This window comes from Taurulus bubalis (assembly GCF_910589615.1).
Source record: "Taurulus bubalis genome assembly, chromosome: 6".
Taxonomy (NCBI): Eukaryota; Metazoa; Chordata; class Actinopteri; order Perciformes; family Cottidae; genus Taurulus; species Taurulus bubalis.
In genome coordinates this window covers 3084017-3103942 of record NC_136594.1, presented here as the reverse complement: position 1 = coordinate 3103942, position 19926 = coordinate 3084017, and the positions used below count along the sequence as shown (strand labels likewise).

General features: G+C 44.0%; 1 protein-coding gene across 1 annotated transcript in view; it reads right to left on the bottom strand.

Annotated features, from left to right (window-relative positions):
- The window catches only part of lcor (ligand dependent nuclear receptor corepressor), a gene marked incomplete at both ends in the record, with an annotated part of 69882 nt that extends 54073 nt beyond the window's left edge, over window positions 1–15809 (bottom strand). The window contains one exon of the mRNA XM_079219344.1: window positions 15713–15809. Coding sequence (XP_079075470.1) covers window positions 15713–15809 — 97 coding nt within the window. The remainder of the gene's footprint in view (window positions 1–15712) is intronic.
- Window positions 15810–19926: the final 4117 nt, after the last annotated feature.

Below are 19926 nucleotides of genomic sequence, written 5' to 3'. Positions count from 1 at the left end.
AGAAATTTGAGTTCCTTTGTGAATTTAGACGACGTGAATGTGTATCTCGACACGGCTCCATTGAAAGACGATAACTTATCATCACCGTGACCTTTGAAACTAATTCTCTTTTACTTGGTTTTGGTGATAGAAAATCATATAAATATGTATGTATTTCAAAGTATTAAGATGTATTAGTTTGATTTAACTGAGTTTGGCCTGATTTCTTTTGATTTTATGAGGAGTTTGAACATATTTAGACGACGTAACTGTGTATCACGACCTCTCGATACGTGATTTCAACAGCGATTCCATTGAAAGACGATAACTTATCATATTTAAATATTGTCCAACTCTATGTTTCCCTATCTGAGAATATTAATGTGAACGACTTATACCACACTTCCCATTCACAGGGCGGCAACTCGGACGCAAGACTTGAAATCGCCATGTGTTTGCCAAAATATTAATTCCTAAAAAGAAAAAGACAGAACTCTGATAAGCGGACGTGGGCGTGTCCTCTAGCACGCACACACACACACATAAAAGGCTGCAGAGAGACCTTTTTTCAGGGGGATTTCAAGCGCTCAGCTGCCAAAAACAGGGTGAAAAAAGACAGATTCAGAGGCGATTGAGATCTCACAATCTGAAATTCCCCGTTACGAATGTGTGCGCTCTTTAAAATGTTGGCGTGCAGCTCAGAATGTGTTGTGCGCTCCTCTGATGTCATCGGCAAACTTACGTACACGCAGCACACAACGATCCCAAGGGAGCTTTAACAACGGGTCATAAATATTTCCCTTTTTGCAAATCAAAGGTCTGGTGAACTTTCTTAGAGTGTGTGTGTGTGTGTGTGTGTGTGTGTGTGAGAGAGAGAGAGAGAGCAGCAGCTCAAGAGTTCAATATTTGCACAGCAGCCCAAGAGCCTCCTTGCATTAATATTTGATGATATTATCACTAATATGGAGGAATGTTCTCTTGCATGGCTCCGCCTGCAGATCAGCAGCTCACACACACACACACACACACACACACACACACACACACACACACACACACACACACACACACACACACACTCATTAAGTCCTTCCTATCCTTGAACTGTTTCTCCGAAAACAACCACCTGCCCAATTTGCCTCGGCGGTCCAAAGGTGGCCGGTCCAAAGAGCCGCTGATACGCCGCGACACACCTCGGTTTCACGAAATGTTCTAAACTCGTGAACCGCGTCCAAAAGCGACACGCCGGCTGCTCTATCAGCACGTGACGCTGATAGAGCAGCGGCTCGCACTATTCTGGGGATTTTAAAACAGGAAGTTCTCTCGCCTCATATCTGTGCCGGTAGCTAGCTTAGCTTGCGTTAGCATGAAGCCTGGAAAACAGTTCATTGTACATTAAAGTGTAAAAAGTGATCATAACGCAGCGTACAGCGCCTCACAACATGGACAAATATCTCAAATGAGATTTTCAAAAATAACGTTGTTCCATTTGATCTCCCGGATCCGAGACGCCACGTTACAGTTCTGCGAATTTATTATTTTTTAAAGTGATTTATCCGCTTATTGAGGTATCCCGAAAACATGTGACCGTGATATAATCGACAGATGTCCCTCGAATCATTTCTTTCTTCGTCTCTTCTCTCTATTTTTCTCTTTTCTTCAGCTCTCATGAGTTTGCCCTTGTGGATCCGATCTCCTCACACTGCGCTCATTGTTGCTTTCAGATGAAATGTCCAAATTGCAAAAAAAAGCGTGCGACGATAATTACAATCCAGACGGAGATAATGGGTTTCGTTGCAGCTTTTTTTTAAAGTGAGGAAGAAAAACAGCGTACAGTTAAAAGTCCGCCGTCGGGAGAAATCTTTCTTTTCACCGACTCGGTCGAAACCTTTTAACGTTTTTCCTGTCAAAACACAATTACTTTAAAGCACATTTCTAAACACCTCGGATCTCCAAATCAAGGACATCCAGACAACGAGTGTTTTTGTTTTGTCTCTTTCCTTGAAGACGTGTTTTTACCAGCTCGGGCTGGAGGAGCGTGACCTCATCAGCTGTCGACGATTGGCTGAGGAATCTTTTGTCGTTTAATTTTTTCTTCTTCTTCTAATTAAATGGCCGACGACGGAGAGGGAAGCCGGCGCGTAGGGCCGACGTATCTTCACATTAAACTCTATTTCCACCGGAGCTGCCGATTGTTGGAACGGTGGAAAGTCGAAACGAAGACGGGTTTCAGGGGTTTTATTCATTTCATCTGTCGGGTTTCAATCAAGCAATTAAGCCCGTCTCGGTTCGGTGAAAAAAGAGAAACCTGACGGTTGTATTTTTAATGTTTAGAGGGAGACGCTACAGGTAAAATCCTTGTTCTTCATCCATTGATGAATTTATGCGTCGATAAACATGTTTTCTTTCAGACTAGAGGAAATTAAAAACCCCAAATACACATTTAGGATCTTTATTTTACAACTTTTTAAAGTTTGAATTCTTTGATTCGTTCATTTCAGCTTCTCAAATGTCAGGATTACGTTATAAAAAATGAAATGTAATGGGTATTTTTTGAATATTTGACAACTTTCCAAAGACCTTTTTGCAGACTAAACGTTAACCGATTCTTTGAGAATATATTTATCAGATTACTCGTAATGATAACAGCCATGAAATGTTCAAATCACTGGTTTTATCCAATAAGTTCCACAACGTTTAACCTCTCTTAGCTGCGAAGCAAAAAAAAACGAGAAAAAAAAACACGCTTTTAAGCGATTGGATGGTTCTCACCGCAATGCTTCTTGGGAGTCGTAGTCGACTTCTTTCCTGGGCTTTTCAAAGAGGCGACGTAGTTTCTGACGCCGAGGAGTCGACTGAGAAGAGCTTCGTGTCCGTCGGCTTTTTGGACAAACTCACTGACTCCTCTCGCTGACTACTACCTCCAGCCCAATTCAACCCCACCCACTTCACTGCCCCCCCCCCCCCCCCACACACACACACACACACTTTTACCACAATTTCCTTCCGAGATGATATTTCCAAGGAATTTGTCCTTCTGGTTTTGACCCGTTCATTCATTACTACGCTCTGAGCTCCTCGGCGAGCCGCACAGAGCTCTCATTGTCACAACTGCAACACTGGCAGCAGAAATCTCCCAATTGCATGAACCCGTCTCGTTAATTAACCACAGACAAGTGTGTTTCATGCAGCTTTTTGCATGCAAAACCTCTGTGAATTAGATTCACATCAGAAACCCCCCCCCATCAGAAACATCATCTGAAGCGTTTAGCGTTGAAAAAAACGATTACTTTGAAAACATTTGCTGCGCATCTATCTCCCAGAAATTGCACTTTGAATTTATCCTTTTTTTTCTTCTCTCCGTCATCTATTTTTTGCCCGAGCTTTACATGACTAAATAATGTAATCTGTGCTCATTCAAGGGCTCAAAGAAATCTGGACGGCCACATGATCCGACCAAAGTAGCATTGACATCTGTCCACAAAGAAGTGATGATGATGATGATGATGATGATGATGATAATGATGATGATGATGATGATGATAATAATAGTCTGGAGAAGGAATAGAAATGGACACAGAAAGAAAAAGTGGAAGAAAAAAAAAAGTCCAACCTACCTACGCTTCAATTAAATCTGAGACGAAAATGTGTGTGTGTGTGTGTGTGTGTGTGTGTGTGTGTGTGTGTGTGTGTGTGTGTGTGTGTGTGTGTGTGTGTGTGTGTGTGTGTGTGTGCGTGTGCATCATAATTAAAAGTTGCTGAACATAAGGACTCTTGGTAGAAATGAAATGAAAGCATGTATTCCTCTATTCCGGCTTCCGAAAAAGAATAAAAATTAAACAGCAGGGAATTTAATAAAAATGTCAAAACACGGGTGGCGGAACTAAAATGAATAACCAAGGAAAGAAAGGACAAATAAGAGGCGAATAAGTTGGCAACAAAAAAAAGAGGAAGAAGGAGAAGCGACACAGATAGAATAAAAGGAGAGGATGCAACAGGGAGGAGGAGGAGGAGGAGATAAAAATACAAGTGACATTTCTCCTGACGGTGACGGGAGAGACAGCGGCGCTTGTTGCTTGACCTTCACTTTCATTGCCCTGTGTGCGTGTCGGCAGCAGCCCGGTGGTTTGAGTCCTGACTGAGGGAGACACGGCCATCACAGCCGGCGCTCACACAACACAGCTGGTCCGTCACCTCCACTTATCCTGCAGGACTCCATGTCTGCATGTACAGTATCTCTCTCTCTCCCTCTCTCTCTCTCTCTCTCTCTCTCCAGCGTCAAGGTGCATGCAATAATTTGACTCCCCCCCCCCCGCTGCACAATGTAATCAGAAATTATCTGCAAGGGGTTGCCAGGTTTGTTTTGTTGCACACTGGCATCTAACGGTGCATAAATCAGAGCTCGTGGGCGGAGTTAGAATTATTTTACACTACCTTTAATTTTGGAAACCACCCTAAAAATGTCATCCCCAAACTAAAAAGGGTGTATCTCTGCAACCACTAGGGCTGTTTGAATAATGTTGGTGTTATAATAAAAAGTACACATGTGAGATTTTGTTCAGTTGTGTAAATATCAGTCTGTATGTTACTGGTTAAGAGTAAATGAAGATGACACACAGGAAAAAATGAAAAGGTTTCAGGTCCGCCTATAAAAAAATCACTTTCAGGATGATTATTTCTTTGAAATGATGCAGCTGTAAGGTCCAACTATAACCCAAATCATAGCTCAATATGTGAACATTCTCTAACCCAAATCAAAACACAATATGTGAACATTCTCTAACCCAAATCATAGCTCAATATGTGAACATTCTCTAACCCAAATCATAGCTCAATATGTGAACATTCTCTAACCCAAATCATAGCTCAATATGTGAACATTCTCTAACCCAAATCATAACTCAATATGTGAACATTCTCTAACCCAAATCATAGCTCAATATGTGAACATTCACTAACCCAAATCATAACACAATATGTGAACATTCTCTAACCCAAATCATAGCTCAATATGTGAACATTCTCTAACCCAAATCATAGCTCAATATGTGAACATTCTCTAACCCAAATCATAGCTCAATATGTGAACATTCTCTAACCCAAATCATAGCTCAATATGTGAACATTCTCTAACCCAAATCATAACACAATATGTGAACATTCACTAACCCAAATCATAGCTCAATATGTGAACATTCACTAACCCAAATCATAGCTCAATATGTGAACATTCTCTAACCCAAATCATAACACAATATGTGAACATTCACTAACCCAAATCATAGCTCAATATGTGAACATTCACTAACCCAAATCATAGCTCAATATGTGAACATTCTCTCTGCAAAGGTTGACTTTGATAAAGTGAAGCAGAACAAAGTTAGAGAGGGTTTAGAACAGAGAACATTCAGGCAAGGACCAAAATATGCATACATCTGTGACATTTAAATGTTCTCATGAACCAAACCATATATTTTACTTGTATATTACTTGTGGTGTTCAATACATTCAAATACTGCAGTTTTTGGCTTCTTTTTTTTCATAAAACAAGCTATGATTTACAGTTTTATATAACTCAGTCAAGGATTTTAAAGGCTGACATGAATTGAGCCGTTAACCGTTTCATCCAACATGAACCAGCTGAACCCGATCATTCAATTCTATTGATTAGATGAAAGGAATCGCTGCTTGTGTTTTAGATCGTTGTCGAGGTTCTGGGCCATTGTGGTCGGTCCAGAATCCTCTTTGAATATTGAGCCGACGAGGAAACACGGAGACAGCCTCACAGTCTTCGTGCTCCCTGGAAGCGAGGAGCGAGGAGGCCGCGATACGTTCGGCAACTCAAGGTGACGACTCTGTTTCTTTGTGTGCTCGCGGTGCGATATGAAATGTGCACGAACAAAACAAGACACGGAATAACACAACGAGTGCATCGCAGACGTTTGTGTGTGCGTGACTGCGCACACCTACACGGAGTGAGCAGCCACGAGGGCGGCGGGAAGAAAGAATATAACTGTGAGAGTAAGAGTGCAGGTTTTGTAGACAAAGAAGCAGAAATGGCTGGTGAGGTGGGCGGGAAGGTGGGCTGAAGAAACGTCTCCAGTCTGGGAGAGAAAATGTCCATCGCCGCCTCACCGGAGCCGTTCGCTGCTCACGAGGTCTGACGTGGCCGACAATAAAAGAGAGAAAGTTAAGAAGCAAAGCAACAATGTTTTAGCGGCAGGTCCAATGAGCCACGTAACGCCGTCCTGCCGCCACCAAATGTGCATTAATCCGCCACAGAAAATAGTCCCGTGTGAATAATCTTGTTTTCTTCTGTTTGAGAAACGTTTGCTAAAAAATAAAACTACTGTTTTGAGGGGAATACTGAGCCTTTAAATTAAGCCCCACCCCCCAAAACAAAGTATATATGTGGGATACGTTTTTTAAAGATTTAAGATTAGGAACAATTGGGAAGTTCGGGTAATATCGAAGGACACAGTGACGCATTGTGGGCCCATTAATGGAACATTAGTAGTAAAATACCAGCAGAGAATAAGACCTAGTCCTCCTGCTCTTCCTCTTCATCCTCCTCCTCCTCCTCCTCCCCCTCCTCCTCACATCGCTTTCTGATTAAAAACTGTTCCCTTATTTTTAACACCCAGCACGGTGGAAACACAAAACAGGCCCCTAAGGTGTCGGGGCATTTTATGCACTTTTATTTTTAATTACTTTGTTGTTTTATGAATTTTAAAAAGCCTTTTTTGCCCTCAAGCTGCCATTAATGTCTGACCTCGGTCGCCAAACTGTCAGCTTTCATGCGGGTCTTTAATTTTTAATGGTTGATTTCTGTTCCATGCTTGGCCTTGTTTGGTGTCATATATATATATATATATATATATATATATATATATATATATATATATATATATATATATATATATATATATATATATAAAATCAACCACAAGCTCTTTTTCTGCAAAACAACAAAATGAGATCTTTAGCAGCAGGGCTCAAATGTTAAAAGGTTTATGTGTTAAAACGTCAAAAAGTAAATTACGATGCACCTTGTCTATTTAAAATTGTACTGTGAGAACCTGGTTGACCCATCGACAGGTTTATCACAGATATATCATGTTAGCTATTGTTGGCTAGCGGGGAGCTAGCAGCAGCGTTAGCTGGCTACAGCGGGGAGCTAACGGGGACAACCACCGAAGGTAGTAGCGGCTTATAACCCGACTTTCACGGTAAATGTGTTGTAAAAATGAATGGTTAAACTTGTATTAATTGAGGTAAATCTGTATTTTTGAGTTGAAAACAAAGATGGCGCTGTGATGGCTGTGTTTCTAACCAAAGTGTTTCCCGTGTGAGCAGCCGAGGGTTCAGCCTGCGTCTCTGCGGGCGCCTCGTTTGGCCCGAATCATAGTGAAGTCGCATTCTGTCTTTGAATTGTAAATAATTGCCTTTTGTTAGCGAGTCAGTCGTTGTGCACACATCCTCCGTCACGAGGCCTCCAGGGGCTCTCCTTCTTTCTTTTTCTATAAAAGCAACATACCTTCCTAAAGACTCCCTCCTCTCTCCCTCTCCCTCTATTGTTCCAACTCGCCCATCTGTCTCCCTCTTTGAGGAACTACATTTCCCAGGGTGCACCTGCGGGCAGCAGCAGTAGCGGCCTGGCGCGCTGCCATACCCAGCGGGGGATTCTCTAAACAAACACACCCAAATTAAACCCTATGGAGACACACACACACACACACACACACACACACACACACACACACACACACACACACACACACACACACACACACAAACCTTAAAGCACTGCTCACCAACCATAACATTTGATTCGCAGTTCACACATACTTAAAACGTTGTATTTATCCAGAGTATATTTAATTATAATAAATTAAATCTGATTATGTGTGTCTTCAAGTGGAGCCTAAAATGTTTGTTTTTATTTGTATGTACATTTATTTGTATTGATTGTTGGTGACACTGGACTGACTCTTCTTTGTCCCTGCCTTCTTATATTCATTCAAACTCAAATATAATGTAAAGAAAAGTCCAAAGGACCAAAGTCATTAGGTCCATAAAATGTAAATTGTGAAAGAAAATTATGAAAAATGTCCAAAAACCCAAAGATATTCAGTATACAACAATTTAAAGCAGATAAAATCCTAACAAATGACCAGCTGGACCCGTGTCCTGTTCCTTAAATCATCAAACTGAATCAAATAGTTGCCGTCGACGACGTCGTCGCTGCCGGTCCGGACTCGCAGATTATTTCCTTAATGATCGGGAGCAGACGGTTGCAGACTGTCCCTTTAACTCTGAACCATGACAGCTTAAAACTGCTTAAGCGCCTGCTCAGCCCCATTATTATCTCATTAGCCGGTTCCTCTTGCTCAGGAATACCGAGGCGCTGCTTAGTATTAATTCACTGTTAACGACGCACTGAACGGCACCCACTTTTATTCTAATTCCATTCATGACGGATTCTCTGGGAGACGCGGAGATTTCAGACTTCCCTCATTAAAATAATAAAAGCGTTCCCTGAGCTTAATCGTCACAGCGAACAGGAGATGTCTTGACACTCTCACGGCGACGGAGCTGAATATCCTCACCGCCCAAAAGAGTCCTCGCTCTCCACGCTGTGTTTCCATCACTTTAGAGGACATACCATTGACTCGCATTCATTTCCTCTCCATAACAGGAGCTAAACTTAGCTGAATACCTTAAACAAAGTCTTCACCCTAAAATGTAATTTACATTATGGGGACCTGAATTTTGTCCCCGAAAGGACGGTGAGTCCCCACAATGTGAGTGTGTGAACAGATTTATGTCCCCAAAAGGTCAGTTTTACACCCCTAAACACACACTTGCTGTAAACCTTAAATCTTCACCCTAAATGTAATGATTTACATTATGGGGACTGGAATTTTGGAGAAGTTCCCGCAATGTAAGTGTGCAAACACATTTAAGTCCCCATAACATCAGTAATACAGGACCAAACATACACACAGTCGTGTTTCCATCACTTTAGAGGACATGACGTTGACTTGCATTCATTTCTTTATCATAACCATAACTGCTACTTCCAGAAAGTTAAACTTAACCCAAACATCAATAGTCTTCCCTCTAAAATGTAATGATTTACAATGTGGGGACCTGAATTTTGGAGAGTCCCCACAATGTAAGTGTGTAAACACATGTATGTCCCCACAACATGAGTAATAGACACACAAACACACACACACACACACACACACACACACACACACACACACACACACACACACACACACACAAAAACACACAGGCTCCTCCATGCCATTGATCAAATACTCTGAAAAGCAAATTGCTCATATATGACCTTTCACACAAAAGCAGCTATTATGGAAGAATAAGAAGGAATTCAGTAAAGGTGGGACCAAGTAAACATTCCTGCTGCTCTAAAGCCTTGACACCTCTAGTGTGTGTGTGTGTGTGTACTCCAAACACAAACTTTATATTGTGCACGAGCCCACATGATGTCAGTGTGCAAATAATTGTACCAAGGAGGTCAGGTAGCTCACGTAACAAAGGGAACACACACACAAACAATGGAACGCTTACATAAATTTTGGTTTGAGTCGAGGACGCCGTGTGCAAAGTTTAGTTTAAGGAAGCGGAGGACTTTGGTCACTGGAGGAAGAGAGAGAGAGAGAGAGAGAGAGAGAGAGAGAGAGAGAGAGAGAGAGAGAGAGAGAGAGAGGCAGGAAGCTGGCGTGTTGCTTCAAGATATCTGACCTCCAAACTATCAAAAATCACAAGACGCGATTTAAACCCCGTGTTTATGGATGTAGAATTATAAAGTCAGCTCTGAAATTAAAAATAAAAAAGGCGGACTCACTGTAGCTCCCTCAAGTGCAATTTAAATGGTTTAAACATGTAAAATAAAATACAAATTATTTATAAATTGCATCAGTGTCCGGATCTTTATTTATTTAGATACATGAAGAAAAAAGAAAATAGGGGCATACAATTTCATTTAAAAACATGTTTTAAGGCTTAAAAACGTCTCAATGTGACATCAAGTCACACTCAGTTACCGAACAGACATCAGTAATTAAACACTAAGTCAAATCTGGTTATTGCAACACATTGTTGAACAACAACAGAAGCATAAAGTGAGATTGGGTGTTATCAGCGGGTGAATCCTTGTCAAATATCAACCAGTAAACTCATAAACAATCCAGCTTTTAGTTATTTATCAGCTGAATATTAGACTTAACCTTTCTTTCATTAATGTGTTAGCAGTTATAATTATTATTGATTTCACCCTGCAGGATAATGAGGAATAATCACCAGACAGCGCCGGGTCACGTGTAGTAGTAGAAGTATAATTAATAATCATAACAAGAGGCTAAAAGACCAAAACTGCATCTTGGTTTTTAAAGCATCACTTAATCGTTTAGTTGTTGCAGGCTATTTATTTTCCTGATCAACTAATCGACGGTTGGTTGGGTTTTTCAGGCTGCATTGATTACGTATTATTCATCATTCATCTTATTTTGTAAATATTTTTTGTCAAAGATCCAAACAGAACCAAACAGAACTGTTGCGATATCGATATTGTGTTTTTTATTTGTAAAAAAAAAGTATTAGATTTTCTCACGTATTAAATCAAAACATTGGAGTTTCTCTTGAAGACGCTCAACAACAATAATTAAAAGCTTCCGGTCCCTTCAGTCAAGCCAGAAAGGCCCCTGGGGGCCGAGACGTTTAGAAAAGATTAGAAAAGGATGAAGAGAAACTTGAGAGGAAGTCAGCTGCCTTCCTCCTCTCCTTGTTCTTGTAAAGCTGTCACACACCAACAAGAAATGGAGAAAAAAGAAAAAGCGTGAAACATTTGACTAGTTTTTTTTTCAACAGCCGTTAAAAAAAAAGCCACATGAAGTGTTTCGCTCCTCAGAAACGGGGAGCGCCGGCGGTTTGAATCCTTCTGGCGGTTCAGATAAAAGGTGTGTTATTTATTGTTTGAACGCGAGGCAGAACTGGGAAAGAGCACCGCGCTCCGTGGACGCTTTCTGGGTAAATAAAGGCTCACACACACACACACACACACACACACACACACACACACACACACACACACACACGAGAGCCTTCTGTCGACATTCACTCAGTGCCAGTGGTGTATTTTGCTTTTCCACAGATTGCACCCCCCCCCCCCCCACCACCCACCCCACCCCACACACACACACCTCTCTTCTCCCCCCGACCCCAAAGAGAGCAGCCCTCCTCCCACGGGGCTCCTGGTTTGGCATGGATCGGCCCCCGAGATTGCTCCACACACACACACACACACACACACACACACACACACACACACACACACACACACACTTTCACACACATTGCTGTGGAGCAGGATGTGTGTGTGTGTGTGTGTGTGTGTGTGTGTGTGTAATGAAGAGGGTGCCGCGGAGATTTACAGTGTTGGCACTCGGTCCAGTCGGATGGGTGGATCTCTCTCTCTCTTTCTCTCTCTCTCTCTCTCTCTCTCTCTCTCTCTCTCTCCGCCAGCTCCCGGTGAAATGTGCCACGTTTTTGTTTTTTCCTCGTTTCAAAAAGAGCCCATGAAAAGAATTAGCAAGATGAGAAAGTGGCAGGAAGATCTCTCATCCATCTGTCCATTACTGAAATAACAGCCGTCCGCTTAGGGAGGGGGAGGGGGAGGGGGTAGGAGGGTGGGGGTGGGAGGGGGGAGATTTCGTCGACTTGATAAGAGGAGGATTTGTCTTTGAGTACAAGCCGGTAATCGAGGGACTAGCTGGATAGATGGATCGGGCAGATAGATCAGAGATGTTCAACCAAAATAGATGATGGTTGATATGGCGATGTGAGCGCTCTGCACTCAGCCTGCTGCAGAATCGGCAACTCTTTCATTAATAAGCAGCAAACTAAAGAAAATAAGCCCGAAACCTAAGCCTGAAACATGCAGCCGATTGTCGTGGATTAATACATTCGTTGATCAACGGGGGAAAGATGAGCAGCATATGCCTGTGTGTATGTCCAGGGCTTTTATTGTGAAAAGTAAGAATGGAAGAAGTGATTAAGTGTCCTGTCTGTGACCGTTATTGTTGCACATATTAGTGTACGTTTTTTAATGTGTCCGTGTCCTCGTTACAAAAAAAAGAAAATTACGTCTCTTTTTCTCCACGTTCTGTGTTTTAAGTACTCTGGACAAAAAACGTATGGTTCCAAAAACAAGAAATGTACATGCAAATTACTCGCAAGACCTTTGTTTGGCTCATTTTCTAAAAACAGTGTAGCATTCGTGCAAGTTAGCAAACTAACTAGCCCGCTGTATGCTAGTTAGCTTGCTTGCGAAACCCCTTCTCCTCACTCCTGCCACTTGCATTCTCTCTCCTGGCCACCAGGGGTGACTCCTGTGGTTGTATAGAAGTCTATGCTTCATGTGTTAAAGCTGCATTCTCTCTCCTGACCACCAGGGGTGACTCCTGTGGTTGTATAGAAGTCTATGCTTCATGTGTTAAAGCTGCATTCTCTCTCCTGACCACCAGGGGTGACTCCTGTGGTTGTATAGAAGTCTATGCTACAGAAGTCTATTTAGGGCGGGGCTACAATATGATTGACAGGTCTATATACGGCATCTCTACGTCACTCCTCCTCAGTCTAAATAAGGTCACTTCTCTTTATCGGTTGCCAAAACAACAACATGGCGACGACCAAATCGCAACGACGTCCACTTCTTACTAACTAAGACGTAGCTAACAGCTAACAGCTAGCAGCTAACAGCTAACAGCTAATAACCATTGTCCACTCGTGTTCGGCTCAACCGGCGCTCTCACTGCTCACAACAGATCTGAAGTGTTCAAGAAATAAAAAATGTAAAAAAGCAATCTGTCAGCCAGACTCACCTCTCTCTCTCTCTCTCTCTCTCTCTCTCTCTCTCTCCACAACCTTTCAGCGATCAAATTAGCCGCGCTCTCTCTCCCCCAGAATATGTGCCAAAGGAATCAGCGGTTGGGCTTTTAATTGCTACCAATTAATGCCGTTAACCTTTCCGTGGCGTACGGCATCCTCTCACGCCTCGCGCCACAGAGCGGAGGATCCTCAGGACCAAGCGTCTCCACGCGAGGGTCACGACTCACAACAAGGCCGCTAACCAGAGCGCCCGGCGGCTCGCGGCGGTTTCATTTAATTGCCGGCACACGTTTCTTAACGTTGTCGTCTCGTTTTAGGGGTTCAGAGTTTCAAGTTTGCTTTGCAGTTGATAAAATGTTCTCAATTTGAAGGATGTGCCTGTTTTTATTTGTCTTATACGACAGTAAATTCTAAATATTTGGATATCTGTCATTTCACATGAATGGCAAAGAAAAAAAGCCATCCCAAAAGTAACCAAAACATCTGTCAAAATGAAGTGCGACACTTTAACACGATGCTTTTTCTTCCAGGAGCCAAACGGTCTCTTGTGGCATTTCAGCTTCTCGCTTTTAGACTTCAACCTGATAACTGCTGCTGCTCGGGTCCTAAAACTCCTCACGCATAACCATTGATGAGCACACACACACACACACACACACACACACACACACACACACACACACACACACACACACACACACACACACACACAGCGCTGCAGCATTATCCTCTGGTGTCATTGTGATATTATATCACAGCACATGCATCAGCTCACGGTTCCTCCATCCTCTGAAGCATCACTACAGGGAGTTATTGTCTCGCCCAGGAATCTGAATAACACGTTTATTACAGGAATACATGTTTTTAATCTGGGTAACTGCAAACCCTCAAAAATAAAGTGTTACACTTTTCTTTTTAAAGATAAAAAAAGGGGCCGACGCAGCATCTTCTGCAGGAAACTAATCAGAGCGTAAAGAGAAGGACGGAGCAGGTGCATGCTCCAATTAATATGCAAAGAAATGAGGTTATACTTGTTGTGTTTTATGGGATGTAAAGATGCACGCCAGAGGAAACAGCCTTTTGTTTACACGGATGGTCGTGAGCCATGCTGGAGGTCAGAGATCACCCGACCTTTTAATTTAACAGTGCGTCTCCTCCTCAAAAAAAATGTTTTTAAAGAAGAAGAAGAGGTTTTCTTACTTGAAAAAAAACAGAAGAAGAAGAAGAAGAAGAAGAAGAAGAAGAAGAAGAAGAAGAAGAAGAAGAAGAAGAAGAAGAAGAAGGAAGCAAAAAAAAGATGAAGAGGAGGAAGAAGAAGGTTTTCTTACTCCAAAAAAAAGTAATCTAAAAAAGATGAAGAAGAAGAAAAAGAAGAGATAGGTTTTCTTACTTCAATTTTTTTTTACAAAATTAAAAAAGATGAAGAAGAAGATGATGAAGAAGAAGAGGAAGAGGGGAGCCTGCTCGGCCACGCGCTCATCACAGCCTCTGCTGGGTGAGGAGGTGACAGGTCAACATCTGGATGCAGGAGTGCAAACCCCAAAAAACAAACAACAACAAACAAGCGCAGCCGCAGCAGAGACTCCGCCGCCGCGCGAGAGCTTCTTCCCGGTGGAAGCAGATCACAGAGCCGGGGAACCGGGCAGAGGTCAGCAGATCAGAGGCGAGGAGTGCACGATAATCATGCAGGAGAGGTCGATGTAACCGGATTAAATGAGCTAATGAAATGCACCAGGAGGAGGAAATACAAAATAAAAGCCGACATGAACTAATAAGGAAAAGCAGGGAGAGGTCAAGAACTGCTTTTTCTTTCTTTTTTTGGGAGGGGGTGTGTTTTTTAATCAGTTTCTCCAACGAAACAAAGCCTGACACGTGTCATGGCCGCTGCTGTTAATTGTCAAACAGTGCCGGAGAGATTAGCATTTTAATATTTATATATATTTGTAATATATCTTAATGCAAACTGCCACTTGTCCAGCGTGCAGAGGAGCGCCGTGTCAACAAGTACCGAGCCCGGTCTGTCAACAAGAGAGAGGCGAGCTCGTGGAGCCGCTCATCCGGTCGACCCGCGACTCCTTCCCCCGAAAACACGCAACGCATCCCCGCTGACATTTCCCCCAATGCAGCAATGCGCGCTCCCAAAAGCCGATTGCCAGGGAAGAGGAGGAGGAGGATGAGGGGGGCATGTTTGGAGATCGGGAGCGCGCACTGCCCCACCAGTGCAAAAAAAAAAAGAGAAAAAACTCAACACGGCGGCGCGCACACGAAACTTGCACGCGCCGGCCTATAGCGAGGCAGCCGATTGGCCGAGGCGCGGCTCCATCTGCGCACGTGACATGCCCCTGCTTACAATAAATAAACAGCCATGGAATAATGTATATCAATATATATATATAATTTAAAAAAAATAGTCCGAGCTCCCCGAACTCGGACTAAAACAAGAGTCGCGAGCGCGCCGCGTGCAGGTGGGCACACCTGTCAACACGCCGGGCACGAGCCCGACAACTTAAAAGAGCTGAATCTGTTTTGGGATGCGTCCGGTTAGGAGGCAGGCGGCGCCAGGCAACAGCCGTGCGTGACACACACACACACACACACGCACGCACACACGCACGCACACACGCACACACACACACACACACACACACAACATGACAGCTTCACGTAGAGCCTATAGGTTTTTCCGGTGGACATTACACAGCCGATCCGCTTCCACGGAAACAAAACAGGCAGTTTCCCCCCCCACGGTTCCACGGCACCGTGCGGGCTCCACGCACGCACACCCCGCGCGCGCACACTGCCAAAGCGAGCTTACCTACACAGTGAATGAGTTTGTGCCTCCAAGAGTCAAGTTCCTGCCGAAAGCCGCGCCTCTCTACCGTGCATTGCTGCCTTCTGCACACACTCGCCATTTTCTGTCGGCCCCTCCCGTGGGCGCGCACATACTGCTGGGTGCTTCCCTGCGCGCACGTCACCGCGGTGGGTTTTATATTCTAGGGCTGGGTGGAGTGAGATATGAAGGGACGGGGCTGCAGCATCCCCCTTTTCTACGGCGCTCATTTGTCCCACCCACCAAAAAAAAAGCGCCCCTTCCTCCTCCTCTTCCTCTTCCTCCTCCTCCTCCCAGCATCTCTGCGCGAGCACGTGCTGTCATTGGTCGTTTATTGGGATGTTTGTCTTGTGTTAACGTCGCCCAGCACATGGCGCCTGTGTGTGATGGCTTAACGCTCATATGTGTGTCAAAGGGCGCGCGGCTGTGCTGCGGATTTAAAGAAATGCGCATGAAGACGCCGCATTATTTAAATGCACATGCATGTTACATACATGTTACATACATGTTACATACATGCTATCCGCGGTACACTCACTGGAGATCACTCACAGGACAGGCATTGTTGTCCACAAAAAAAACACGGAAATAAAAGAGCACGCGGATCACCAAAGCGACTGTAAACAGAGCGAAACATCCCATAATGTCCCCGCGAGGTCTTTTCCTCCAATGCAGGAAACCCCGTCAATTCCAGCATCACTAATATCCACGTGCGCTAATATTCTCTTTTAGCCAATTAAAGGATTAACACAAGTTCTCCTTTCAGGGATTATGTTGCTTTTCTTTTATTGCTGAGTGCTAATAAACCAATTAATATTCGCTATTAACTGCGCATTAACTGCTCGGTGTGACTCTTTTTGGTGTAAATACACTCTGTCGGCGAGATCTGTTACATTTTTTAAAAGAAATGTCAATTAAAATGGAGAACTCTTATAAAAACATCAGGAAGGATGGACTGTGTTTGGAGATGACTGATCAGAAGTGTTACATTCTGAGCCCCAACATCTGGATCCACATCCTCCTCCAGCTGCTGACTCAGTTCATAGGAGGAGGAACGCGTCCATTAAACTCCCCAAGGTCCACGTCCGTGTCCTCGGGTGCATCATGGGAGCCTTTGTCCAAATGGACGGCAGTGAAAACTTATAGATATGTATTTCAGAGGAAGCATACAGGACCAAATGACCTCACAAACATATACAAATACACTCAATTTGACAAGAAAAACACATGCAAAAGAGCTCAGAGCGTGCACACGCACACACACACACACACATGAAGACTCTGCTTTAACCTCGTCCAAGTTTTTGATTATCAAATTCAGTTAACGATGAAACTAGATTGAGTTTTATTTCATTTTAAAGCAGAATGATTCGTCCTTGAGAGAACGGCACTCTGGAAAACCTCCCACTGCTCTGAGGTCCAACGCTAAACGAGCCGTTTGCAACGCATAGACCTAAAAGAGACGCTTTGACGTGCTTATTTTACATCGAAGGTTAGAATGTGTCCTCACGCACAGCAGCTCCTCTCACATTTCCCCTTTGAGTCCAGAAGCGTGTCACATTCATGCACTCTGTTCTTAATAAACGTCTTCACAGGAAGCAACGTGTTAGATTAATGCAGTAAAAGTAGTTACAGGCTTGGGTAAAAGTCACGAAACACAATGAGATTTAGGCGGCAAAAACGACGTGGTTTTTCACACACACACACACACACGCACAGCCATGAGTTCGACGGTTTCGCCGCCGCCATCTTGGAACGCGGTCGCCGGCATGTTTTTTTAGGTTTGGGTTCAAATATCTACGAAAGCGACGTAGCGTAATTACGAAAAGTCTCGTGACGAATAAACTCGGCTTCTTCGTGACGTCTCCTCTCGGTTTTGTAGACTTTGAAGCCTCCAATTCGACGGTTATGCGGTCGCCATCTTGGAACGCGGCCATCTTGGAACACGGCCATCTTGGAACGCGGCCATCTTGGAACGCGGCCATCTTGGAACGCGGCCGTCGGCACGATGGGGTTCTTTGGTTGTTGTTTTTTTTGCAAGCGATAAACAGAAGTTACCATATTTGGAAATTGGGAAACTTAATTGTGTTGTGCAACAATGACAAATAAAAACATTTTAATCTTGTAATATTTTGAATTAACCAAGCAATGTTTTTACTTCTACACATAACAGTCTTTTGTTGTAACAGTTTTTATAGATTTAGTATCTTTGTGGATATTATACCTGTCCAATAAAGGTGATTCTGATTCTCAGATCTTATTGGCTTCGTCACCAACATTTAAATTGCACCATTATTTATTATCTTAGCCGCTATTAGTGATAAAAGATGATCGACATGTCGGTTCTGGCTTATTAATGAACTCAATTAGTCGGAGTCGGTCGCTTCCAGCCGACCCCCGAAAAACAAAATCAGGGCAGATGTTTTATTTCATTTGGGTCACCTTGATTATTATAATTTGTCTCCTCTCTTTCTCTCTCCACGTCACCTCATTTAACAAAGCCCTCGCGCACGTCCGTGCACGTGGAGAAGATAAATCAAGCTCCATAAAAAAAAACTCAACCCCCCCCCAAAAAAACCTGCTGGTCTACTAATCACCAAATTGAAACAGGAACCCGCCACGATGCGTCGTTAAGAGGAAAACCTCGCTGCAGGTTTTTATAATCCTACAGAGACGGTGGGCACAAAATAATAATAATAATAACAAATAAAACAACACACGGCAAGGGCAAACGCTTTTAACGGAGTGAGCACTCCAGCTAATTAAGTCGTTGAACCCTTTGCCCTCGACAAAGATGTCTCCCGTGGAGGACTGGACAGCGCGGGGGCGGGAGGGAGGAGCAGCAGCCAATAGGAGGACGCCTTGAGACGAGGTGGCAGGAGCGGCAGCCAATGAGCGCGCGGCACCTTGCAGGAGACGCTGGAGCGGCTCTGCCGGGGAACCAGCGAGCTGCACGGGGGAGGAGGAGCGGAGGAGCGGGGGCAGGAGGAGCGGAGGAGCGGGGGGAGGAGGTGAGACGGCCGCTGAGAGGAGCAGAAACCTCCGCGTTGCGTTTCAGTGATGTAGAGAAAAAAAAAGGAGTTGCTCTTTAATAAAAAAAAACAGGTAAACCGTTTATTTACATTTCTCCAGGGAGCTCACTGTGCGCGCGCGCTCGTGTGTGTGTGTGTGTGTGTGTGTGTGTGTGTGTGTGTGTGTGTGTGTGTGTGTGTGTGCTGACACGCGTCATGCCGGCAGGATGAAAGGGATTAGGGCGCCGTTACTGTGGCAACATTAGATGGAGGGATACACACTCCTCCTCCCGTGTGATGTGACAGCGCCTGATGGCATTTCTCTTCTTTTTTTTTGGGAGGTAGAGGGGATTCTTCATCCTAATGAACTGCTTCAGATGGTTCCCCTCTAAATGTTTCTGTGACGCTGCTGGCGGCTCATTGTGTGTGTGTGAGAGCTTATTGTGAGGACAATAGAAAGGAGAAGGCTGTCCCTTTAAGAGAGCCACGGCAAGACCGGGAACAAATGACAATGGATTTTTTGGGGGGCTAAAAACAAGGAAATTTAAAGGGACAGTTCAGACAAATGAAGAATGTATACAAAGCACAGCCGTTTGGCAGTGTGTTGCTGTCACGGCTGATCATGATGTCACATGCTGGTCATGATGTCACATGCTGGTCATGATGTCACATGCTGGTCATGTGACATCGGGCCGGAACTCATTTACGGTCAAAATGTTTGTAGAAACGCGCATTCATATGGCGCAGATGTTTAGAAAATAAAGGTTGCATCAAAAACAGCTGCAACGGCCGACTGCGGCTCGGTGGTTAGCGTGCCCGTCTTTCAATCAGAGGAGCGGTGGTTCGAGCGCCGGCTATGCTAGTAGACACTTCCTGTGTCTACGGTGTATAGAAAAATAATGTAACTCGCTAAATGTAATGTGTCAGGAGAGTGTAGTCAAATAGACCATAAAGCAGGGCATGCTTGAGGGCGGGGCTTACTGTGATTGACAGGTCTCTACGTCACTCCTCCGCTGTCCAAATATGGGGACTTCCTGTTCACTGGTTTGCGGAAATTCAAGATGGAGACGGACAAAATGTCGAAATCAAGGCTTCAAAGCGGCCGGCCGCGAACAAAACGGGTGACGCCGCGTCGGCTCCGCCCACTTCTCATATACGGTCTGTGATTGGATCAAATCCCTGCAGCCA